Below are 22502 nucleotides of genomic sequence, written 5' to 3'. Positions count from 1 at the left end.
TTGAAGTAATTTTTAAGATTGCTTTTAGTTTTCTTATTATTTTAACAGTGTATTTGAACATGCAATAAATGACATATTTAAAGTAAGCAATTTGATAAGTTTTAATACATGATACAGCAGTGAAATCGTCACCACAGTGAAGATAGTAAACCTATCCCTCATCCCCAGGGTGTTCATGCCCCTTTGTGATCCCTACCCACCACCCTCCCCACAGCCTCACCTACCCCCCAGGCAACAATTTATGTCTGAGACTATAGATTATTTTGCAATTTTTAGAATAAATGCACAATCTATAAAACTGGAATCATAGAGTATATGCTTTTTTGTGTGTGAAGTCTTTCCCTCGGCATAACTTGAGAGTCATTCGTGTTGTTAAGTTTATTAATCGATCATTCCAAGTAGTATCTCATACCTGTAATCCCAGCACTTTGGGAGGTGGAGGTGGTGGAAGGATCACCTCGACCCAGGTTTGAAACCAGCCTGGGCAACATAGTGAGACTTCCGTCTCCACAGAAAATTAGCTGGGCATGGTGACGCATGCCAGTAGTCCTAGCTACTTAAGAGGCTGAGGAAGGAGGACTGCTTGAGCCTGGGAGATCAAGGCTGCAGTGAGTCGTGTTTGTGCCACTGCACTCCAGCCAGGGCAACTGAGCAAAGCTCTGCCTCAAAAATAATAATAATAATAATAATAATAATAATAATAATTCATTCCCTTTTATAGGAAGTAGTATTCCATCGTATGGATATACTACAATTTGTTTATATACTCACTCGTTGATAAATATTTGGGATGTTTCCAGTTTAGGGCTATTACAAATAAAACTCCAGTAGTCTCTTGGTGTACCTGGGGGATTGGTTCTATGACTGCCCAAGGGTACCAAAATTTTCTTCAAGCTCTGCAGTTTGTCTGTGGAACCTGCCTATAGAAAAAGTTGGGTTTTGCATCCTGTAAATACTGTATTTTTGATCTGCTTGGTTGAAAAAAATGCACATATAAGTGGACCCATGCAATTCAAACCTGAGTTGATCAAAAGTCAGCTGGCACTATGAACGCTGGTGTACAAGTATTTGTATCAACATAGGCTTTCTTTTTCCTTGGGTAAATACCTAGTAGTGAAATGACTGAATAAAATGGCAAGTGTATGGTAACTTTGTAAGAAACTGTTTTGCCAAGCTGTGTGCCATTTTATATTTTACAATCCTACCAGCAGTATGTGAGCTCCAGCTCCTCTATATTCTTGTCAAATACTTTCCATGGTCAGTCTTTTTAACTTTAGCTGTTCTAAGAGATATGTAGTGATGTCTCATGATGGTTTTAATTTATTTCCTTAATGACAAATGATGTTGGACATTTTTTGATGTGCCTATCTGCCATTTCTATATCTTTTTTTGTGAAATGTCTGGTTAAATCTCTTACCTAGGATTTTTTTAAATTGAGTTTATAAAGTGCTTTCTATATTCTTTGGCAGATACATGCTTTGCAAATTTTTTCCAGATGTCTTGACTTTTCATTTGTCTGATGGTGTCTTTCAAAGAGCCATTTTTAATTTTTGAATTTTAAAAGTTCTTATCAATTGTTTTTTTGAATCATGCTTTTGGTTCATATCTAGGAAATCTTCACCTAATCCAAAGTCATAAAGATTTTCTGCTATGTTTTCTTCTAGGAGTTTTATTATTTTACTTTTTACATTTAGGTCTATGAACCATTTTTAGTTGATCTTGTATCTGGTATGAGGTATGGACTGAAGTTTTATTTATTTGTACTTGGATGACCAATTGCTTTCAGCACCATTTGTTGAAAAGACTATATATTCTGAATTTCATTGCCTTTATATATTTGTCAGTTGTCCATAAGTTTGTAGGTCTATTTCTAGACTCTGTTGTATTCTGCATATCTATTTATCTTTCCAAATGCCAGTACTACACTGTCTTGATTACTGTTGCTCAAATAAGGTTGTGATAGCCCTGCAACTTTGTTCTCTTTTTTTTTTTTTTAGCTGTTTTGCTATTCTAGGTCCTTTGAATTTCATTAATTTTAGAATCAGCTTGTCAATGTGTACCAAAAAACCTGCTAGACTTTATTGGAATTGCGTTTTATCTATGGGTCAATTCAAGTATTCCAATTCATGAACAAGGTCTATCTCTACATTTATTCAAGTCATCTTTTATTTATCTCAGGAATGTTTTATAGTTTTCAGTATACAGGTCTTACACATCTTTTAACATATTTATCCTTAAGTATTTCATGTTTTGATACTATTGTAGATGGTATTTTTAATTTCAATTTTCAGTTGTTTATTGCCAAAATATAGAAATACAATTGGTCTTATACGCTGATCTTATATTTTGGAACTTTGCTCAATCTGCTTAGTGGTTCTAGTAGCATTTTTGTAGATTCCGTCGGATTTTCTACATGGATAATCATGCTGTATAAAAATAAAGCTTTTCTTTGTCTTTTCTAATTTGGATATCTTTTATTTCTTTTTCTTTCCTTATATTCTTTTCTTTTTCTTTTCTTTTTTTTTTTGAGATAGAGTCTTGCACTGTCTCCAGGCTGGAGTGCAGTGGCATGATCTCGGCTCACTGCAACCTCCGCCTCCTGGGTTCAAGTGATTCTCCTGCCTCAGCCTCCCAAGTGGCTGGGACTACAAGTGTGCACCACCATGCCCAGCTAATTTTTTTTTCGTTGTTGTATTTTTTTAGTAGAGACGGGGTTTCACCATGTTGGCCAGGATGGGCTTGCCTTATGTTCTTGCCTGGAAGTTCTTTACCAAGTTGAAGACATTTGCTTCTATTCCTAGTGTTAACTCTTAACATTTTTTAAAAAGATCAGGAATAGATATTGGATTTTAGCAAATGATTTTCTGCATCTACTGAGATAATCATTTTGTTTGTTTGTTTTACTTTGTTATATAATTTATTACATTTATTAATTTTCTAACATTATGCCAACCTTTCATTTTTAGGATAAAACCCACTTGGTAATGATATATCAACTTTTAAAACATCATTGGATTTTACTGGATAATTTTTTAAAATTTTGCAGCTATATTCTCCTTACAGCACTTAGAGCTTGCCATTATTTTGTTTATTTTTCGTGTTTTTCTTTTGAACAGAATGTAAGCTTCCTGAGTACAGGTGCTGGCAATACAACATATGTTTTGTTTATTATTTTTATCCCCAATACCTAGCTCAGGGCTGGCACATAGCAGATGCCCAGTAAATATTTTGTTGTTGAAAGTAGTGTCAAAAGATGATGCTTGAAAAGTCCTGGGCCATCATGAAGGGCCTCACATGCCAAGCTAAGGAATTTGGAGTGTATCCTGGGGAACCTGGGGAGTGACCCAAGAATTTTGAGTAAGGAGTGATACTCTGGTGATGGGAAACAGATCAAAAGTGAGTTTGTCTGATGACTGAGAGACCATTCTCCTAATTATCAAATAAATCCAGTAGACAGAAGGCGAAGGTTTCAACTAAAGCAGTGGTCATAGGATAGAGAAGAAAGAGCAATGAGTGCTATTTAGAAGGAAGGGTGGATACCACATGAGGGACTACATGTGAAAGGGTGGAGAGGAGGATGTTAATGAACTGTTGGTTAACTAGGAAACACAGGTGGAGGTGTGTGGGTGGAAAGTTGGGAGGACTTGGGTTGGAGGACTCTGGGGTAGCCAAGCAGAGAGTCCCAGAAGGCATCTGAGCATGTGGGTTTGGAGAGCTTGGCTCTGGAAGTATGGCTTAGGACCCTTCAGATATAGGTGGTCATTGAGGCAGGTAAGTGTTGACAATCTGTCTTCTATAGCACTCTGCACTTTCCTCTGCCCTGGTACTCACCATGCCTTATATTCCTGGCCACCTCCTCAGCTAGACTGTGGATGCTGTGAGGACAGAGGCCAAGAATCCTTAGCCTCACCCCTGTGTCTGATCACTAGTGAGGGCTCCGTAAATATTTATTGAAGGATTTGAATTGTGATTCTGCCATTTACTGATTTGGACTAGATGCATTGCTTAATCTATGAGCATTTCAGTTTTCTCATCTGTAAAATGAAGAAAATGTTCACTCCATAAGTTTGTCATAAGTATTAGATGAGATAAAGAACGTTTGATACCTCACTAAGTGTTAGTTCCTTTCCATCTTATTGAATTGAATCTAAGTAAGTCATTTAGAGAAAAGGAACTATACATGAAATCCTTTTTCTTTTTTTAAGATCTCAGTAAGGAAGATCTTGGGTCCCTATTGAGGCCTCATTTCTTCATGCTTTTAAAATTTCCTTTGATTATTATTTACTTTGCATTTAGGCTTAAGTGCTATACTTAAAATACCAAATGGGCAATTTTTCTTCACTCTACTCTAGAGAGATGAAATCTATTATGAAAACTCTATATTGTAGTTGTTGGCCAAAGCAGTTAAACATAAATCTGATAAAGCCACAGATTCATTTCACAGTTTTCTTTTTAATCATTACATTATAAAACTGAAAAATAAGTGTTCTCTTTAACATCTAATCTAGTAAGATTTAATATTAAAGACATGTAATGGGGGCTTTAGTTTTGAAAATCTAGTTTGATTTGAATGCTAATTAGCCTGATTACTTGCCTGGCTTAGGAACTATATTTTAGTTATTTTCCCAGGTTTCTATTTGAATAGGGTTCCTATTCTAGTAATATTAAAGACTTTTGAGAAGGAACTTTAACTGGTCAGTAATTTTGGTTAGAAAAATGCTATATGAGTGCTTTCTTTTAAGTTGCTAAGGGCAGAGAATGAAAACTACCTGTATATGGGAGTGATATGATTTGGATCTGTGTCTGCACCAAATCTCATGTCAAATTGTAATCCCCATTGTTGGAGGTGGAGCCTGGTGGGAAGTGATTGGATCATGGGGGTGGTTTCTAATGAATGATTTAGCACCATCCCCCTTGGTACTGTCCTCACAAAAGTGAGTGAGTTCTCATGAGATCTAGTTGTTTGAAAGTATGTAGCACCTCCCTCCTGTCTCTTGCTCCTGCTCCTGCCATGTAAGACATGCCAGCTCCCCCTTTGCCTTCCACCATGATTGTAAGTTCCCTGAGACCTCCCCAGAAGCCAAGCAGATGCCCACATCATGCTTCCTGTACAGTCTACAGAACTGTGAGCCAATTAAATCTATTTTCTTTATAAATTACCCAGTCTCAGGCATTTCTTTATAGCAGTGAGAGAACAAACTAATACAGAAAAATGGTACAGAGGAGTGGGATATTGCTATAAAGATATCTGAAAATGTGGAAGCAGCTTTGGAGCTGGGTAATGGGCAGAGGTTAGAAGGGTGTGGAGGGCTCAGAAGAAGATAGGAAGATTAGGGAAGTTTTGAAATTCCCTAGAGATGTGTTGAATTGTTGTGACCTAAATGCTGATAGTGATATGGACAGAGATGGCCAACCTAAGGAGGTCTCAGATAGAAATGAAGAATTATTGGGAATGGGAATAAAGGTCACTTTATTATGCCTTAGCAAAGAACATGGCTGCATTGTGCTCCTGCCCTAGGGAATCTGTGGATCTTAGAAACTGAGAATGATGATTTAGAGTATCTAGTGGAAGAAATTTCTAAGCAGCAAAGCGTTCAAGATGTGGCCTGGCTACTTCTGACAGCCAGTGCTCATGTGTGTGAACAAAGAAATGATCTGAAGTTGGAACTTATATTTAAAGGGGAAGCAGAGTGTAGAAGTTTGGAAAATGTGCAACCTTTTCTACCATGTGGTAGAAAAGAAAAGCCCATTTTGTGGGGAGTGATTCAAGCAGGCTGCAGACATTTGCATAAGTAAAAAGGAGCCAAGTGCTGATAACCAAAACACTGGGGGAAAAGGTCTCAAAGGCATTTCAGAGACCTTCACAGCAACCCCTATCATCACAGGCCCAGAGGCCTAGGAGGAATGAATGTTTTGTGGGCCAGGCCAAGGGCCCCACTCCCCTGCATGGCATTGGGACACTGCTCCCTGCATCCCAGCTGCTCCAGCTCTAGCCGTGACTCAAATGGGCCCTAGTAAAGCTTGGGCTGCTGCTCCAGAGGGTGCAAGCCATAAGCCTTGGCAGCTTCCACATGATATTAAGCCTGTGGGTGCACAGAGTGCATGAATTGAGGCTTGGGAGCCTCCACCTAAATTTCAGAGGATGTATGGAAATGCCTGGATGTCCAAGTAGAAGCCTGCTGCAAGGGTGGAGCCCTCATGGAGAACGTCTACCTAAGACAGTGTGGAGGGGAAATGTGGGGTTGGAGCCTCTACATACAGTCCCCACTGGGGCACTGCCTAGTGGAGCTGTGAGAAGAGAGCCACCATCATCTAGACCCTAGAATGGTAGATCCACCAGCAGCTTGCACCCTCAGCCTGCCAAAGCTGCAGACATTCAATACCAGCCCATGAGAGCAGCTGTGGGGGCTGAACCCTGCAAAGCCACAGAAGCATAACTGCCCAAAGCTTTTGGGCACACCAGTGTGCCCTGGGTGTACGATATAGAGTAAAAGGAGATTATTTGGGAGCCTTAAGATTTAATGACTACCTTGGTGGGTTTCCAACTTCTGTGGAGCTTATAGCTCCTTTCTTTTGGCCGATGTTTCCTTTTTGGAATGGGAATGTTTACCCAGTGCTTGTATCCCCATTGTGTATTAGAGGTAACTAACTTGTTTTTTATTTTACAGGCTTATAGGCAGAAGGGGCTAGCCTTGTCTCAGATGAGACTTTGGGCTTCGGACTTTTGAGTTAATGCTGAAATGAGCTAAGACTTTGGGGAACTCTGGGAAGGCATGATTATAGTTTGCAACATGAGAAGGATGTGAGATTTTGGGGTTAGAGGTGTAATGATATGGTTTGTATCTGTTTCCCCACCAAATCTCATGTTGAATTGTAATCCCCAATGTTGGAGGTGGGGCCTGATGAGAGGTGATTGGATCATGGGGGAAAATTTCTCATGACTGGTTTAGCACAATCCCCCTTGGTACTGTCCTCACAATAGTGAGTTCTCATGAGATCTGGTCACATAAAAGTGAGTAACATCTTTCTGCACTCTATCTCTTGCTCCTTCTCCGGCCATGTGAAGTACTGCTCCCCCCTTGCCTTCCACCATGATTCTAACTTTGCTTGCTAAGGCCTCCCCAGAAGCCAAGCAGATGCCAGCATCATGCTTCCTGTATAGCCTGCAGAACTATGAGCCAATTAAATCTCTTTTCTTTATATATTACCCAGTCTCAGGTATTTCTTTATAGCAATGCAAGAGCAGACTGATACAGGGAATATTCACTTTTCAGCCAATAATAACCAACTTTAGTTGCTAAACTAATAATTTAATGTTTTGCTATCAAGGAGATGTTGAAATTGTGGTTACTGTGAACTTATGTGGAATGTTAAGAAGTTCTGAATAGTGGAAAAGGAACCAAGAGTCGAGAAGCCTGGGTTTGAGGTTTGGTGCTAACTCACTTTGTCACTGCTGGCAAGACCCATAATTTTGTAGGGCTTTAGTTTTCTCATATGGAAAATGAGTTTGGACTAAGTTTTCTGCTTGCTTTAAGACTCCTGTGATTCTAATTCTGTAAATATGAAATGAATAATGCTGTAATTTGTCTATTATGGGGGTTGGGGATGTTAAATGAATTCATTCCCCCAAATGAATGAATCCAGTTTATGGCTTTATTATAAGTTTCCTGAGGCATATGCAGTGGCACAGGTGCACAGGGTACTGCACAACTGAGTAAAGAAAGTTCAGATTGACATAGACTGTAGGTGAGTGATGGCCACAGGCTTTGGAACAGGATTCCCACCTGGATTGCTTTAAATGATGATCCAAAACCCATTCTAAATGAGAAGCTTTTCAGGAAAGTATTGAGGGATAGTGGCGCAGCCTGTCATCTGGATTTCCATCTTCACTCTGCCACTTACAGTAGCTGATGACCAGAGTCTCTGCAGCCCTTCCACGCCTATAAGACACAGGAGACTGATTCCACAACCAGTGCTGTGCCTAATTTTGAAGGAAGCTTTACTGGGACAGAGGATGTTACACTGATTCCCTTATGTCTCTAGAACTTTCTATGAAGGTGTAAAAATCATAAAAGTTTTATAAATTTAAAACAAAGAATAACATGTGGAGGCAGAAATTCAAACAAACAGAAGCTATGATAGAGGTATGGACAGTGGGAGCCCAAGGAAGAATATGACCCAATTTTCCCTGGGGTGGCAGAGTAGGGCTGGGGACAGCATTCCATCATCACCAATTGTATAGAGAAGTTGCTTGAGTTGAGTTTTGAAAGATGAGTAGATTTTGATGGATACAAAATCAATAAAAAAATTGATGACTTCTTTGGATTTTCTGATGGGTTTTTGGCTTCATATAGATGGAAAAGAAAAGGTCCGAGACTGTATTTTCATAATCTCTCCCCAGTGTCTTATAGCCCACTACCCTGACTCTCCATATCAGACCCTGCCTACCATGCTGCTGTCAAATTTGACTTTAACTACATATCTGAGAGCTCTCCATTGCCCTAAGAATCATGACCAAAAATATACTGATTTTCTTTCATTTACATGTGCTTTTAGGTAATATGGTTCTTATAATAGAGCTAATGAGAGATGAGTAATTATATTTCACTTAAAATCTACTTAATGTTTTTATATAGGTAGATATTATATTTAGTATGTATTACAGGTGGCTGTTTTAATGACTCATATTGCTATTTAAAATTAATAAATTTTAAAAACACAAGCCAAGACTATTTTTAGGCTATAGTCTCAGTGCTCCAGAAATTTATACATTTTTCAAAGATATTAATAGCTATTTATATAGTTAATTTGGCAATGACTTATTAAAGAAATATATTTCTGTTCTTGGGTCATCCTAAAAGCACCAATTTTAATTACAGCATTAACCTTCAGACACATTTTCATCTCATTTATAATTAATAATTATATAGTACAGTAAAATATATAATCTTGGGAGCAAAGCCAAGTAAAATGAAAATGAAATGCTATCACTTAACTTAAAATCTTCCTAAGTCAGGAGCCTTGTTGGTTTGAGACAGGGGGATTGTGCCAATGGGCAGGTGCAGCCTCCTGCCTGTACTTATAGCACTTATTGAAAGTGTTCCAGCTGGGTGAGGTGGCTCACACCTGTAATCCCAGCACTTTGGGAGGTTGAGGTAAGCAGATTATCTGAGGTCAGGAATTCAAGACCAGCCTGGCCAACATGGCAAAACCCCATCTTTACCCAAAATACAAAAATTAGCAAGGCATGGTGGTGTGTGCCTGGTCCCAGCTACTCAGGAGGCCAAGGCAAGAGAGTTGCTTGAACCCAGGAGATGGAGGTTGCAGTGAGCCAAGATTGTAACTACTGCAAGTATCACCACTGGGTGATAGAGAGAGATTCCATCTCAAAAAAAAAAAAAGAAAAAGAAAAACAAAAAAGAAAATAAGTGTTCCTTACTTTCAGTGAGATTTTTGTTGTTTTTGTTAGACTATGTTTTATTTCATGTCTGAGGATGAAATTACTGAAAAGACCCAGTTCCTAATTTAGGGATATACAAATGCAGATATCAAATTGCATTAGTATTAACATTCAGAATGTTTTCAGATACTTTTACATAGTGCACAAATATTATTTTGTAATAAATGTCATTCAAAATAGGTTCTGGTCACCTAAAAGAAATTTAAAAGAAACATTCTTTATTTACAGTATTTATATCATCTGTGTTTTCTAATGATAGACTCCAGGTACAGGCATTTTAAAAAATATGGATAAAATCTAAAGGTGCAGGTTTATCTTGTCATGTAACTAAGCCTCAGTTTAGTCTTTCATAAACTGGGGATTAAAATATCCATCTTAAAGGGTTGTCATGAGGATTAAATGAGCTTGTGAATGTGAAGCCATCATTTTAGTATGTGACACATAGCAAGGGCATAAGAAATTGTAAATGTTACTTATTAATATTTTATTATTTTTTAAACTGAATTTACTACTCTAATTTTTTTTCTAGAGAAAGTTTTCGCCCACTCACCCCCAACCTTTCCTATTTCCTTCATGGTTGGCTAATACCTGATGTTCCTTCTCAGCCTTTGGTAAAATGTGAATTTGACAAAGGTAGAGTTAGTCTCCCCTTCCAGCACATCTCATTCCTCGCCTAGCTCTGCCCCAATAGCTCTCAGCCAGCACCCCCAGCTGGTCATGGCCAGCGGCCACCACATCCCCTCAGGTGTAGCAGATATTGATTTAAGTGGCTCCGTTAAGGCTGTTCAGAGTAGGCAAAACGAACAGGGCTAGGCCTCTTGAGATCTTGGTTCTTAACCAGTTTGTTGATTGCCTGTCTTTGACTGAGTTAACGCGCTGCTCTTAGACTCCAAACCCAGCATCTGTGGGGTGTTTCTGTGTAGATCAAATTATAATGTAAATACAGACACTTTTGGGAAAGGCTGTACAGTAGGTAGTTGTTATGAAACCTATTCATCTTTCAAAACTCAGCTCAAAGAATGCTGCCCCGATCCCCACTCTCCCATCCCAGGCGGAACTGGGTCATTTTCTTCCTTGGGCCCCCACTGTCCATACCTCTATTGAGGCTTCTATTTGTTTGCATTTCTGCCTCCACATATTAGATATTCTTTGTTTTAGATTTATAAAACTTTTGTGATTTTTACACCCTAGAACACACAGAACCAACCATGACTCATATTTCAAAATTTGTATTGCTAATTGATATGCTATTATGTGTCATGTTCTGCTATGTTTCCAATAATCTCAAATTGTTCTTTTTTTCTGTTAAAACATTGAGGAAAAACATTTTCCTGTTAAACATTGTTTCCTGTTAATACATTGAGGAGACGTAATAATTTCAGGACTGGGCCCAAGATCATGTTCTCTGAAGCTCTGAATACCCCCTGCATAACACAGTATCTAATATTCATCAGGTGCTTAAGAACAGTTGAATAAATAATTGAAAGAAAATTATTGAATAGGAGACTCAGGAAGATTAAGACCTTCAAGCTGTAAATGTATCTCTAATGGTAAAGATTCAGATTCTATGACAGTAGGTGAGGAAATAATTTCAGATCTGCTGGCATTCCATAAATCACACCGTATAACGCGTTTGGTCACTGACTCTTGTTGAAGTGCTTCTCCACACAATAAGGCATAAAACTTTTTCAGTATAGTTATTGATTCCAATGTAGACAAGAACTCTAAAAAGCACCCTTTGTCGTCATTATTCTATGATTGCAAGTCTCCTTTTTAAAAGATAGCAAAAAACAAAACAAAACAAAGAACTGTTGCTGTTATAGAATTCTTTCTTAGATATACAGTCATCCCTCTGTGTATGTGGGGGATTGGTTCCAGAACCCCCACATATATCAAAATCTGGGTTTTCTCAAGGACCACCAACCCATATATACAAAAAGTCATCCCCTCCGTATGCATGAGTTTCAAAGCCCACGAATACTGTATTTTCTATTTGTGTTCAGTTGAAAAAAAATCCACATATAAGTGGACCTCTGCAGCTTAAAGTGGTATCGTTCAAGGACCAACTCTGCATGTTTTAACTATAGTGAACTTTGGTTTGTTATGACTTGTTATCATGAATTTATCCTATATATGAATTCAAATGAATCAAGCTCTTCCTGTGACTCCCCGCCCCCATTTGCCCTATATTAAATAACACGAGTTCCAATCTTCTTTAAATTTTCATGATCTGGCTTCATAATAAAGCTTTATAGTTGGTTCTCACCGTTTGTATCACCCTGGGGAAAGAGAGAGAATTGGATGTTCATTTTGCACATTATTTTAACCTCAGCTAATGGAAGCTTTCTCTAACTTCCTGTGTAGGTCAGCAATTTAAAGTTGGATTATCCACAAAAATCATATTTCATTGTGGATTCATCCTAGAGGCTCTAAACTGGGAAAGGAATAGACTGGGAGGGGGGGTCTCAGTGAGGGTGTGTGAGGACCCCTGCTGCTGCTTCTCTGGAGGTTAAGGGGATTTATTACACTCAGTCCTAAATGTTTCAAGTGCAGAAAGAACTCTGTAAGTCCTAAATGTTAGTGGTGGAGGACATCTTAGGCATGAAATATTCTTTCTTATTGCCAATGAAGAAATTGAAGTTTTTGGTTGTTTCCTTTCTTTGCTTTCAGAGAGTAGTCTGTCTGTGGCAACTGTTTTGAGAATCTTGTTTTCCACATTGTGATCTCTGATTAAATCTCATTCACTGTAGACATGATTTATATATCACAAATTTCCTTTCCCTCACATAAGAGATGCTTGTCTAGGCAGAGTATGCAGAAGTCTCACACTAACCTCCCACGGATGTCAGCCCTCCCTCCAGGGCGCTCGCTCTCAGTGCTCTCTCTTCACCTCTGACTAGTTTATCACACTTATCATGTGTCTCCTGGAATTTGGTTGAGTCGAATTCTATCTCCCTTATTAGCTAAGTGTCTCTGCTGACGAGTCATTGCTCACTTGTGCGTCCTACTCACAGGTAAGCTGTATTAAGGTGTATTACCAATAAGTGTGAAGTCTTCCAGTTTGCCTGATTCCTACTTTTTTTTTTAATACATAAGAATGAATTCAAGGTTATCCCTATAACAATGTCGCTCTCATTCCCTTATATTGATTGCACTGGGAATGACCCTGAGTGTGTCCATGGGAATGTATTAGGAATAGGAATGTCATCTGTCATGTGTTGCAAGGAAGAAGTAAAAAAAAAAAAAAGGTTGAAAAGCACAGTGTTAGAGAATAAACTCTTGGATAAAAATGTCTGTGTCTAACTCATTTTTTACCCACACAGGGCCTAGCACTATGCCTCATACATAGTAGGGACTCAATAAATATTTTGAGAATGAACTAATGAATGCAACCCAATAGGTAAATACATTCCAGAGACATTATTCTGAAGAAGAAAAAAGAAAATACCACATTTTGGGGTTGTTTTAGCATCATGTTTCAAAAAAGTGAATTTTCTTCTTGAAAAAGACTTTCTATAGGTAGAAATTGAGTTGCGTATTGCTTACTGACAGCCCGTACCACTGTCCAGACCCATTAGACACAAGGGTCACTTTCATAATCCACCATTGCAACATGCCTTATGTTTTTCCACCTAGGTGGTTCTGGTAAATTGTCATCACAAGTTATTACCCTTAAGTCTAACATATTCTGAAGGAATAGGTGGCTGATACTGTCATTTGAGGACTAAGAAATATTTGTCTAGACATTTGATCCAATCTGTATTTTTATTTAATGTGTAATTGGCGAGAAAATAGCAAAGACAAATTTAAATGCTTGCATCTCTAACCTTGTCACAGTGTCTGAGCATTCATTCATCATCATTATCTTGGATTCCTGCAGCCAGCAGACTTCATAGGAAAGCAAGCACTGAAACAGATTAAAGCCAAGGGGCTGAAACGAAGACTGGTCTGCCTCACCTTGGCAACGGATGATGTTGATCCAGAGGGAAACGAAAGCATCTGGTACAATGGCAAGGTGAGTGCTGAGGACCTCACTGCCAGGGGCTGTGGCATCTTCTGCAACAGAAACCCCCCTCGTTCCTATTTTCTCTTAAACCCTTTTGCTATTAATTATTTATTGGAGGGATGACACACTTTTGATTTCTGAGCTGACATTCAACAGACAGAACGCAATTAACTGAAAGGAAAATGAAATGTTGCTCATTTTTGAAAACATAAAATTCTATATATTCTGTTTAAAGAAAACAAACCCAAGGACTTGAAATACATTGGACAATGAGGAGGGTATGGTTTAGAGGGTAAATGATCTATTTGCTCATCACATCCATGTCTGTAAATGCAAAAGATGGATTTTATAAAAAATTTGGCATTCTGATTTAACTTTTTATGGATCTTTCAGAAGGAGGCAATTAGCATATTAACAGGGAAAAAATCCAAATGAAAACATCTATGACAATAGAGGGTAGAACCTTAGAAAGTAAAGCAAAGTGTGGAAGCCATTTGGTTCTTCAGGAAGAGTAAAATCACCTTCTCATTTTGGAATGTTACTTTTCATTCTTTCTATTTGTATTCAGTAAAACCAGGGTAAGCCAGATAACATATCAATGGGACTTTGTTGTCTCCAGTTTTTCTCCCAAGCTTTCTGCATTCAGTTACTTTCTCCATTTTTTTATTACTATTTGTAAAACCCAATTTTGTTGAAACTGAGTGTGGGTGTGTTTTTCCTGGTGTTAGCAGGCACGTGTGGGACACCCAGCTTAGACCACGGGGAGGGAATAGAGCCTTCAAAGCTCATACAAACAACTGTTCCACAATGAACAGGGTCAGCTTGGTCATTACCCAAGACTCAGAGCTTCTGTGCCTGGGTTTTTTTCTTATTCACTGCAGCCTACTTGATATTTGTTTCCATTTTCTCTGTCTCATCAGTAACACAAAGAGTGCTAGAAGTGGAGAAAGCCAGTGGTGTCAAATCACAGCCTTTGGGGCTAAAGCATAGGTCAATTTAACACAGAACTAACAACTACTGAGTTCTTACTGTATACCAGATATTTTTCGTGTGCTCTCCCATTTAACTTTACAGCACGCCTGTCAGATATGTATGATCATTTCCATTTTAAGGATGAGGCTTTGAGGGGCTCAGAAGTAACTTGCTTGAGGTTACATGGCTGGTGATTGATAGAACCAATCTCCCACTCAGGTCTAGTTTCCAGCTTTGAATTTCTGGTCCTTTCTTCTAAGACATAAAAGAGATCAATTTGATCTCTTTTCTGTCTCTGCTGATGTCCCCCTGTAGTTTCTTAAGAATTTAATTAATTAATTAATTTGTTTATTTATTTTGAGACAGAGCCTTACTCTGTTGCCCAGGCTGAAGTGCAGCGGCATGATCTCGACTCACTGCAACCTCCGCTTCCCGGGTTCAAGTGATTCTCCTGCCTCAGCCTCCCAAGTAGCTGGGATTACAGGTGCATGCCACCATGCTCGGCTAATTTTTGTATTTTTAGTAAAGATGGGGTTTCTCCACGTTGGCCAGGCTGGTCTTGATCACCAGCCAGGTCATACATCCACTTTGGTTTCCCAAAGTGCTGGGATTACAGGCATGAGCCACTGCCCCCGGCCTTAAGAATTTAATTCTATACCCACATTCTTGTGCATCTGAGTATCAGGTGGATGTTATTAGAGTCTGTGACGCCAACTGACTTTTCTCAGATCTCAAGTGCTTTCACCTGTCTGTAAGCCTAGATGGGCCGACCTCTACTTCCTTCTTAAATTGGGCTGAGTTTGCTCTTCTGTTTGAATTGTTCCTACCTTTCTCCCTGTCTCTTCGTTCTCTTTCTGTTCTGTATCTCTGGTTCAGCCCTCTTTTCTTAATATGTATTCTTCCCCATTTCATATTTGCCCACAATTCACGTGATTTCTACTTATAACCAGCTCTGCCATTAATTAACTATTTGACCTGATCTTGAGCTGATCTCTGGGCCTCAGTTTTCTCATCTGTAAAATGAAGCCATTGGATGAGATAACATCTTCTTGTCATTACATTTCCTCCCACCTCATCTTTCCTTTGTTGTTTATTTTTCACTCTATTCCCAGTCAGTTTTCTCAGTACTGTTTAATACAGTCTACACTTACCCTTCCACCAATCTTCTGTTTTACTCAGCGTGGAATGAAAGAGATATTATGCTATATTTTTCTATTTTTCTGTATTCCCACGTCATCCACAGTCAACTGATTTTTAGCCACCTTAAATATGATGATACCGAAATTAGTTTTAAAACCCTGAAAACCCAAGCTCCAATCTAAAGTTTTTTTCATTTGCCCTATGCATATACTGCATTTACATGCTATATTGTTCACCTTTCCTTGCCATCTGCTTATAAAACTGCTAATCCTATTATAGGATTCTAGCTCTTGGATTTCCTAATATGAGTTTGCCTGCTCTTTGATGCTTAGTAAGGTCATCATTTTAACATGCAGATGGTCTTCTTTTTTGATCCTTTTTCAGAGGCCCTTCTTGGATTGTCTTTACTCTGGACTGCTTTGAAATAATTTTTGCTTTTTATTTTCAGACTTGGTCTTGACTTGTGTTGCTTTTACTATTTTATTCTTGCAAGCATTTCCAGTGCTAGAGATAGGGTACAAATGTATTTGTTTGTTGACTTTTTCTTTTTTTTTTTTTTTTTTAGTGTCTACTATATGCCAGCAATATTCTAGGTACTGGGGATATAGCAGTGAACAAAACACAAGGATCTCTGACCTCATGGAGTTTACATTCCAGAGGAATGGAAGGAGGGAGAGATGAACAGTGGACAAAATAAATAAAGTATATTGCATGTCAGATGGTCTTTAGTGCCTTGGGGAAAGGTCAAGTCCAACTGGGAGCAGGGCAGTGCTGGAGAAAGGGATTCTAACCTTAAATGAGGGTTAATTTTTTTAAAATCAAGGCATAAAGATGGTCATGAGAAAGGCTTTCTTTATATTGGGTGACTCAGTTTTAAAAGATGCTTATCTTGGAAGGAAGTTTTGAAAAAGAGGTTTGTGGAGAGGTTTGGAGAGCTTAGAAGGTTTTTAAAATTATTATTTATAAATTAAAACATACAGGGACAGTCAAAGAAAAACACAATAGAATATCAAACTTAAATTATGTTAACTTCCTTCAAAGGCCATTTGCCATGTTACCTTCTGGAAGTCAGATAGAGACTTCTCATAATTTGAGAGAGAAATGAGAAAAGGCTAAAAATAGATGAGAATTATTCACATTGGTAAAAAGAAGGTCAATGTTTGTTTTAACAAAGAATGAGAATTTACCAGGCAGAGGGTGGGGACCGATTGTTCTCACAGTTCACTGAACTAAAAGATGGAATGGATCTAATTGAACTTGGAAGATTTTAGGCAAAACTGTTTGAAATTTATGCAAGGGAAAACATTTCCCTGGAGATTTAGTAATAGGGTACAAGGAAAGGCCAGACTTCTGAAATACCCTGGGCTTCTAACCCCTGGATTAGAGAGAAATTCAAGTAGAAATGAAAGTAAATTCTAGCAGAAAGCAAAGCAAACTTTAAAAATAGCACTCGTAAGTAAGGACTCTCTTTTTTCAGTTTACTAATGCAGAATGGCTGCAAGACGAATCACTGCTGGGATGTTAGGAGATGAGAAGGGCTGAGGAAACGGTGCATGTAGTCTCCTAAGAGTGATTGTGGGCTTTTGACCCAGTGAGTCAGGGGATCACAGCCTGAGACCAGCGCGGGTCTCTTCCTGTTTTCTGAAGACGCTCAAGCAAACCAGATTAACTCTCCTAGGGCTCCAAACCCAAATCTCTCTCTTACAGGTGGGGAAATGAAACCAAGGTTACCAAGAAAGTCTTTCAAAAAGCAATGATTAAGCCAGGCATGATAGCTCATGCCAGTAATCCCAGCACTTTGGGAGGCCAAGGCAGGCTGATCACTTGAGTTCAGGAGTTCGAGACCAGCCTGGCCAACATGGTGAAACCCCGTCTCTACTAAAAATATAAAAATTAGCGGGGTCTGGTGATGCACACCTGTAGTCCCAGCTACTCAGGAAGCTGAGGCAGGAGAATCACTTGAACCCGGGAGGCGGAAGTTGCAGAGAGCCAAGATTGCACCTCTGCACTCCAGCTGGGGCAACAGAGCAAGACTCCATCTCAAAAAACAAACAAAACAAAAGCAATGATTGGGTGCAGCCACAGAGCTGCTCCCAGGTTCCACATGACTGAGGGGGACGCAGGGGTGACCAAAGGCAGGATGAAGAAAGTGAAGTAATGGCAGCCATCGATGGCGAGGAATGGTGTATCATTGATAACTGTGCCAAAATACTTTGTGTTAGAATTAGTGACGATATAGATGACCCCAAATGGACACTTTGCTTGCAAGTGATGCTGCCAAATGAGTACCCAGGTACAGCTCCGCCACTCTATCAGTTGAATGCTCATTGGCTTAAAGGGCAAGAACTTGTGCATTTATTGAATAACCTTGAGGAAATACATACGTGGCCACCCCATTTGGTTCAGAAAGAGTACCTGCTTTGTGTCCCTGGGATCCAGGCTATGTTTCTTTTCCTCCCAAAATATTTAATGAGAAAATGACAGAATATTGGTGAAAGTATTCTTTACCTGTGAGTGGAGAAAATAAGAGATGTTCCAATACAAAATCTCAGATGACAGAATCACGCCCAGATGTAAAGAAAGAAACTGCAGAGAAAGATGTTGAATGTGAAGATGGTCTCATTTTTGCGTATCAGCCAGAAAGCTCGGTAAAAGCACTGGATTTTGATATCAGTGAAAATCAAAGAGAAATAGAATTCTCTCCGATTGATCATGGCATTTCTGTTACAGACCAAATAAGTAGTTTTCAGGCAGACTTGTCTCCATTAGTTTGTCCCAAACAGGTGAAAATGGTTCTTTCCAACTTGTATGAGAATAAGAAAATAGCTAGTACCACCCACAGCATCTATGCCTGCAGAATATATTGTGAGGACAAATAGACCTTCTTACAGAGTTGTGAGGGTGATGGGGAAACAGCAGCTGGTGGACATCTTCTACATCTCATGGAGATTTTAAATGTGAGGAATATCTTGGTGGTGGTATCACGCTGGTGTGGAGGCATTCTGTAGGACCAGATCACTTTAAACATAACTGTGCCAGAAACATACTAGTGGAGAAGAACAACACACATTCACCTGAAAATCATCTAAGGCTTTGGGAAAAAAACAAAAAATGTTCATCACTGAGTAATGGATTAAGTGAAAATCCAGGAGTTTCCACCTGCAGTTGTGGGCTGAGGTGACAATCCTTCCAACATATTTGTTAGCATAAATATTATGCCTCAATTTCTGTTGCAAATTGGTGATTGTGAAATTTCCAAAAGTGATTTTCTTGTCTCTGTTTCTTTGTTTAATTCTTATAATATAAAGCAATAAATATGGAGAGTCAGTAGTCTTCTTCCACACCAGGAAAAAAAAAAAAAACAGCAATGATTGAAACTCTAACCTCTCTGACCCTAATCCCTGCCTGTATCACTGAACTATGATCTAAAGGAGAACAGCAATTTTAAAGCATGTGTTATAACTTGGCAATTAACAATCAGCCAGAGAGAAACTTTTACTAATGAATGTATTCACATTTTTTTTTCAATCAACCAGTTTTCACAGTAAGTTTAGAAATCATATGGAGAGCTTCTGATTTGAGGTTTCAAAGAGAATTAAAAACTGGGACTACAGAGATAGGAGTCTGCAATTAAAGTCATGAATGTGTTAGCATCTAAAATACTAGAAGTGCTATAGTAAGATTGTTGACTGTAGCGTGCTCTTTGCTGAGGCAGCTGAATGATCACCAGGCTGATTCCCGTCCGTGAATGTCTTGAGCTCCAGCTATAAGCAGTCCACTGAGCCAGATGGTAAGACTTTAAGGATTAGTGCAATGTAGTGTGGCCAGGAGAAGCCATTTTGAGCAGGGCTCTGTATCATGTTTTACTTTTGTTGTCTTCCTTTTCTTTTTTGTTCCATGTAATGTTTTGACGACAGTTTTCTGTATTTTCTGCTTTTCCTTCTTTTTCATTCTTTCCTTTAGACCTGATTTCCAATAACCTTCTTATCTTTTAATCAAACTTGTTATATAGACTTTTTTTTGGAGACAGTCTCACTCTGTCATCCAGGCTGGAGTGCAGTGGCCAGATCTCGGCTCACTGCAATCTCCGCCTCCCAGGTTCAAGCAATTCTCATGCTTCAGCCTTCTGAGTATGCCTCAGAGAGTGTAGGTGCCTGCCACCACGCCCAGCTAATTTTTGTATTTTTAGTAGAGACAAGGTTTCACCATTTTGGCCAGGCTGGTCTTGAACTCCTGACCTAAAATGATCCGCCTGCCTTGGCGTCCCCAAGTGCTGGGATTACAGGCACGAGCCACCACTCCTGGCCTAAACTAAGTATTACTGTTTTAAAAATGAGAAATTTCAGAGTAATACAGATGTGTACGTTGAGAGTTACTTTTCATAATTTGTAAGCTTTCATTCATCTTCTCAAAATGTGAAGTTTTCCTCCTGTGTCTCTGGTGTTGTGTCCCCAGACAGCGTTTCAGAAAACTTCCATTTTCTAAGTTGAATCTGTATTTCAGGGTTTTTTTTCACCCAGAGATGAGGAGCACAGAGCTGTGACCGAGACACTGAGGACTGTTGGGTCTTGTTTTCCAGGTGGTTGGCAACACGACATCTGGAAGCTATAGCTACAGCATCCAGAAGAGTCTGGCATTCGCATATGTCCCTGTGGAACTAAGTGAAGTGGGACAGCAAGTGGAAGTTGAACTATTAGGCAAAAATTACCCAGCAGTCGTCATACAACAACCTTTGGTATTGACCGAACCAACCAGAAACCGGCTTCAGAAAAAAGGTGGAAAGGACAAAACTTGAAAAAAGACCTTTAGCAGTCAACTGAATTGGAGTTGCTAATGACTGTCCTTGAAATTATCATAATTGGTTCCCAGGGGAATAGAGGAAACCAGGAATTCTTTCAAAATCATCAAAGTCTAGATTTAGAATCTTAACGAAACCTTTCTGTTAAGTGTTTTCTAAGCAAGACAGAATAATAGATAAATGATTTACATTTTTCTTTTAAATGAAGAAATTTGAAATGAATTTTTTTTTATTACCCCACATTACCCAGTCAGCAAAACATTTAGGTGTTTGCTAATATATACAATCATTACTATAAACGAATTAAAGGACATTTTATAATTTTAGTAACAAATGCATTCGGTTCTTGATAGCTGAAAACAAATTAATAAATTATCTTTTACGTGAAAACATGTATAATATTGTTGATGGATTTACTTCATAGAGAAATCTTTCCTTAGATGAATAAATGATAGTTTTAATTTTTCATGATATAGCTGTAATGAAAATAGTAAATTTTAACATTGACATATAGCCAACATTTTAATTCAATTCTCTGAAATATTTATCATTTTCTTAATGACTTCCCTGAAAGGAGCTTTATAGGACATTATTATTCTCCTTTCAAAGGTTGTTTTAGAAGAGAAGTTGCAAGAAAGAACAGAGTCTTCCAAAGGAAGCGGTACTTGTAAACTTTCAGAAATGAAGCTGAAACATAAATAGATTGTGCCAGTACAAACACAGTTTGAATACTGAACACCTCTCTTTGGGAAAGAATTAATGCAAGTTGACATCACATGGTGCTGTTCTGAATATCATTTCACAAAGCATTTGACAAAGCAGGTCAAACAAAAGCTTAAGAGCTGACAGTTAGTGCTATGTACAGCAAGAAAAAAAATCAATTTAGAAATAATTCTTTGATATACTTTTTGAAATTATTTGGGTGTAGTTGATGGAATAAATCAATTTATTTTGTAAAGGGTGGTTTATCATTTATAATTAATTTATACATGCATACATTTGTTACACATTTATAGATGTTTTCTTAAGTATTAAAAAAACTGAATATGAAGCATGGTAAGATTCTGTCATTTGAATAAACTTTAAAATGATTTCTTAACTTGTAAGTTTGAAAAGGTGCCAATTTTACATTTTAAATGTTTTATAACAGTAGTTATATATTAGAACTCTTCACATGTTCATTTCTCTTTGGCATGTCCTCTTAGATGAGAAAAGAAGGAAATTCCTTTGGTAACAAACAAATTTCCTAATTATTGGGAATATTATCTAGATTCTTTAATCCAGTTCATGTTAGTGCTGGGAATTTGGGATATCAGCTTCTCATTCTCTGCCTTTCTATAACCCCATGACCTCAGGATAGTTACATACCATCTCTGGGTTCCTCCTCTGTGAAATAGGTTTAGACTCTTTTTTGCATACTGTATTATCAAGAAGCAATAATGAAAGTACAACATTAAATTCATATCATATAGTTAATATAGCACTAAAACTGATGAATAAAAGAATAGACCATTCAGATGAATGTGAAAAATTTAAAGAAATCCTACGCACAGGATGAAAGAAGTCTACCCCGATTTCCTTAAGAAGTTGCCCTCATTCTCTCTTTTGTTGTATGTTAGGTGCTATTAGGTTTCGTAGATTAACCCAGCACCCCCACTCATACTCAGCCAGTCCGTCCTGGCCTCAGCACCAGGTGTGGTATCAGCCAATTCATGGGCTGACAACGACCTTCAACACACCTTAACTATGGAAAGCTGAGAAGAGTTAACCAGATTTCTTCCATGGGAATTTGGATTGTGAACCATCAGAGGAAAAACTGGTTAGTACTAAAAGCTGAAGCTGAAAAGATGGATAGAAATAGAAGCCATAAGCCCAAGGGAGCAATGAGAGCTCCCGATAAGGAGGGAGACACTGAGAGAGAAACAGAGAGAATAAAAGACCAGTTCCCAAAGCTCTCGGCTCCTGATGGCTTGCTGGCCAGTTCTTGGGTGAGAACCTTGACTTAAAAGGGCCTAACTGAAACCACTAGCTTCTGAAAAGTGGAACATACACGGAGAGAGGTTAGTGTCAGCCGTGAACAGCAAACAGCCAGCATACTTGAAAACACTGGTGATGCGCAGAAGTCT

At 38.6% G+C, this 22502-nt stretch overlaps 1 protein-coding gene and 1 pseudogene across 6 annotated transcripts in view; both read left to right on the top strand.

Annotated features, from left to right (window-relative positions):
• DMGDH (dimethylglycine dehydrogenase) overlaps positions 1-21475 on the top strand; it is a 71194-nt gene extending 49719 nt beyond the window's left edge. For all 6 annotated transcript variants that reach the window (XM_073993675.1, XM_065546402.2, XM_065546401.2 and 3 more), the window contains 2 exons: positions 13341-13475; positions 20158-21475. In XM_073993675.1, coding sequence (XP_073849776.1) covers positions 13341-13475; positions 20158-20373 — 351 coding nt within the window. In that variant the 3' untranslated portion in view covers positions 20374-21475. The remainder of the gene's footprint in view (positions 1-13340; positions 13476-20157) is intronic.
• Positions 18104-18830, top strand: LOC102118359 (protein IMPACT pseudogene; annotated as a pseudogene).
• Positions 21476-22502: the final 1027 nt, after the last annotated feature.

Source organism: Macaca fascicularis, chromosome 6 (assembly GCF_037993035.2).
Source record: "Macaca fascicularis isolate 582-1 chromosome 6, T2T-MFA8v1.1".
Lineage (NCBI taxonomy): Eukaryota > Metazoa > Chordata > Mammalia > Primates > Cercopithecidae > Macaca > Macaca fascicularis.
This window is presented reverse-complemented; position numbering and strand designations above follow the sequence as displayed.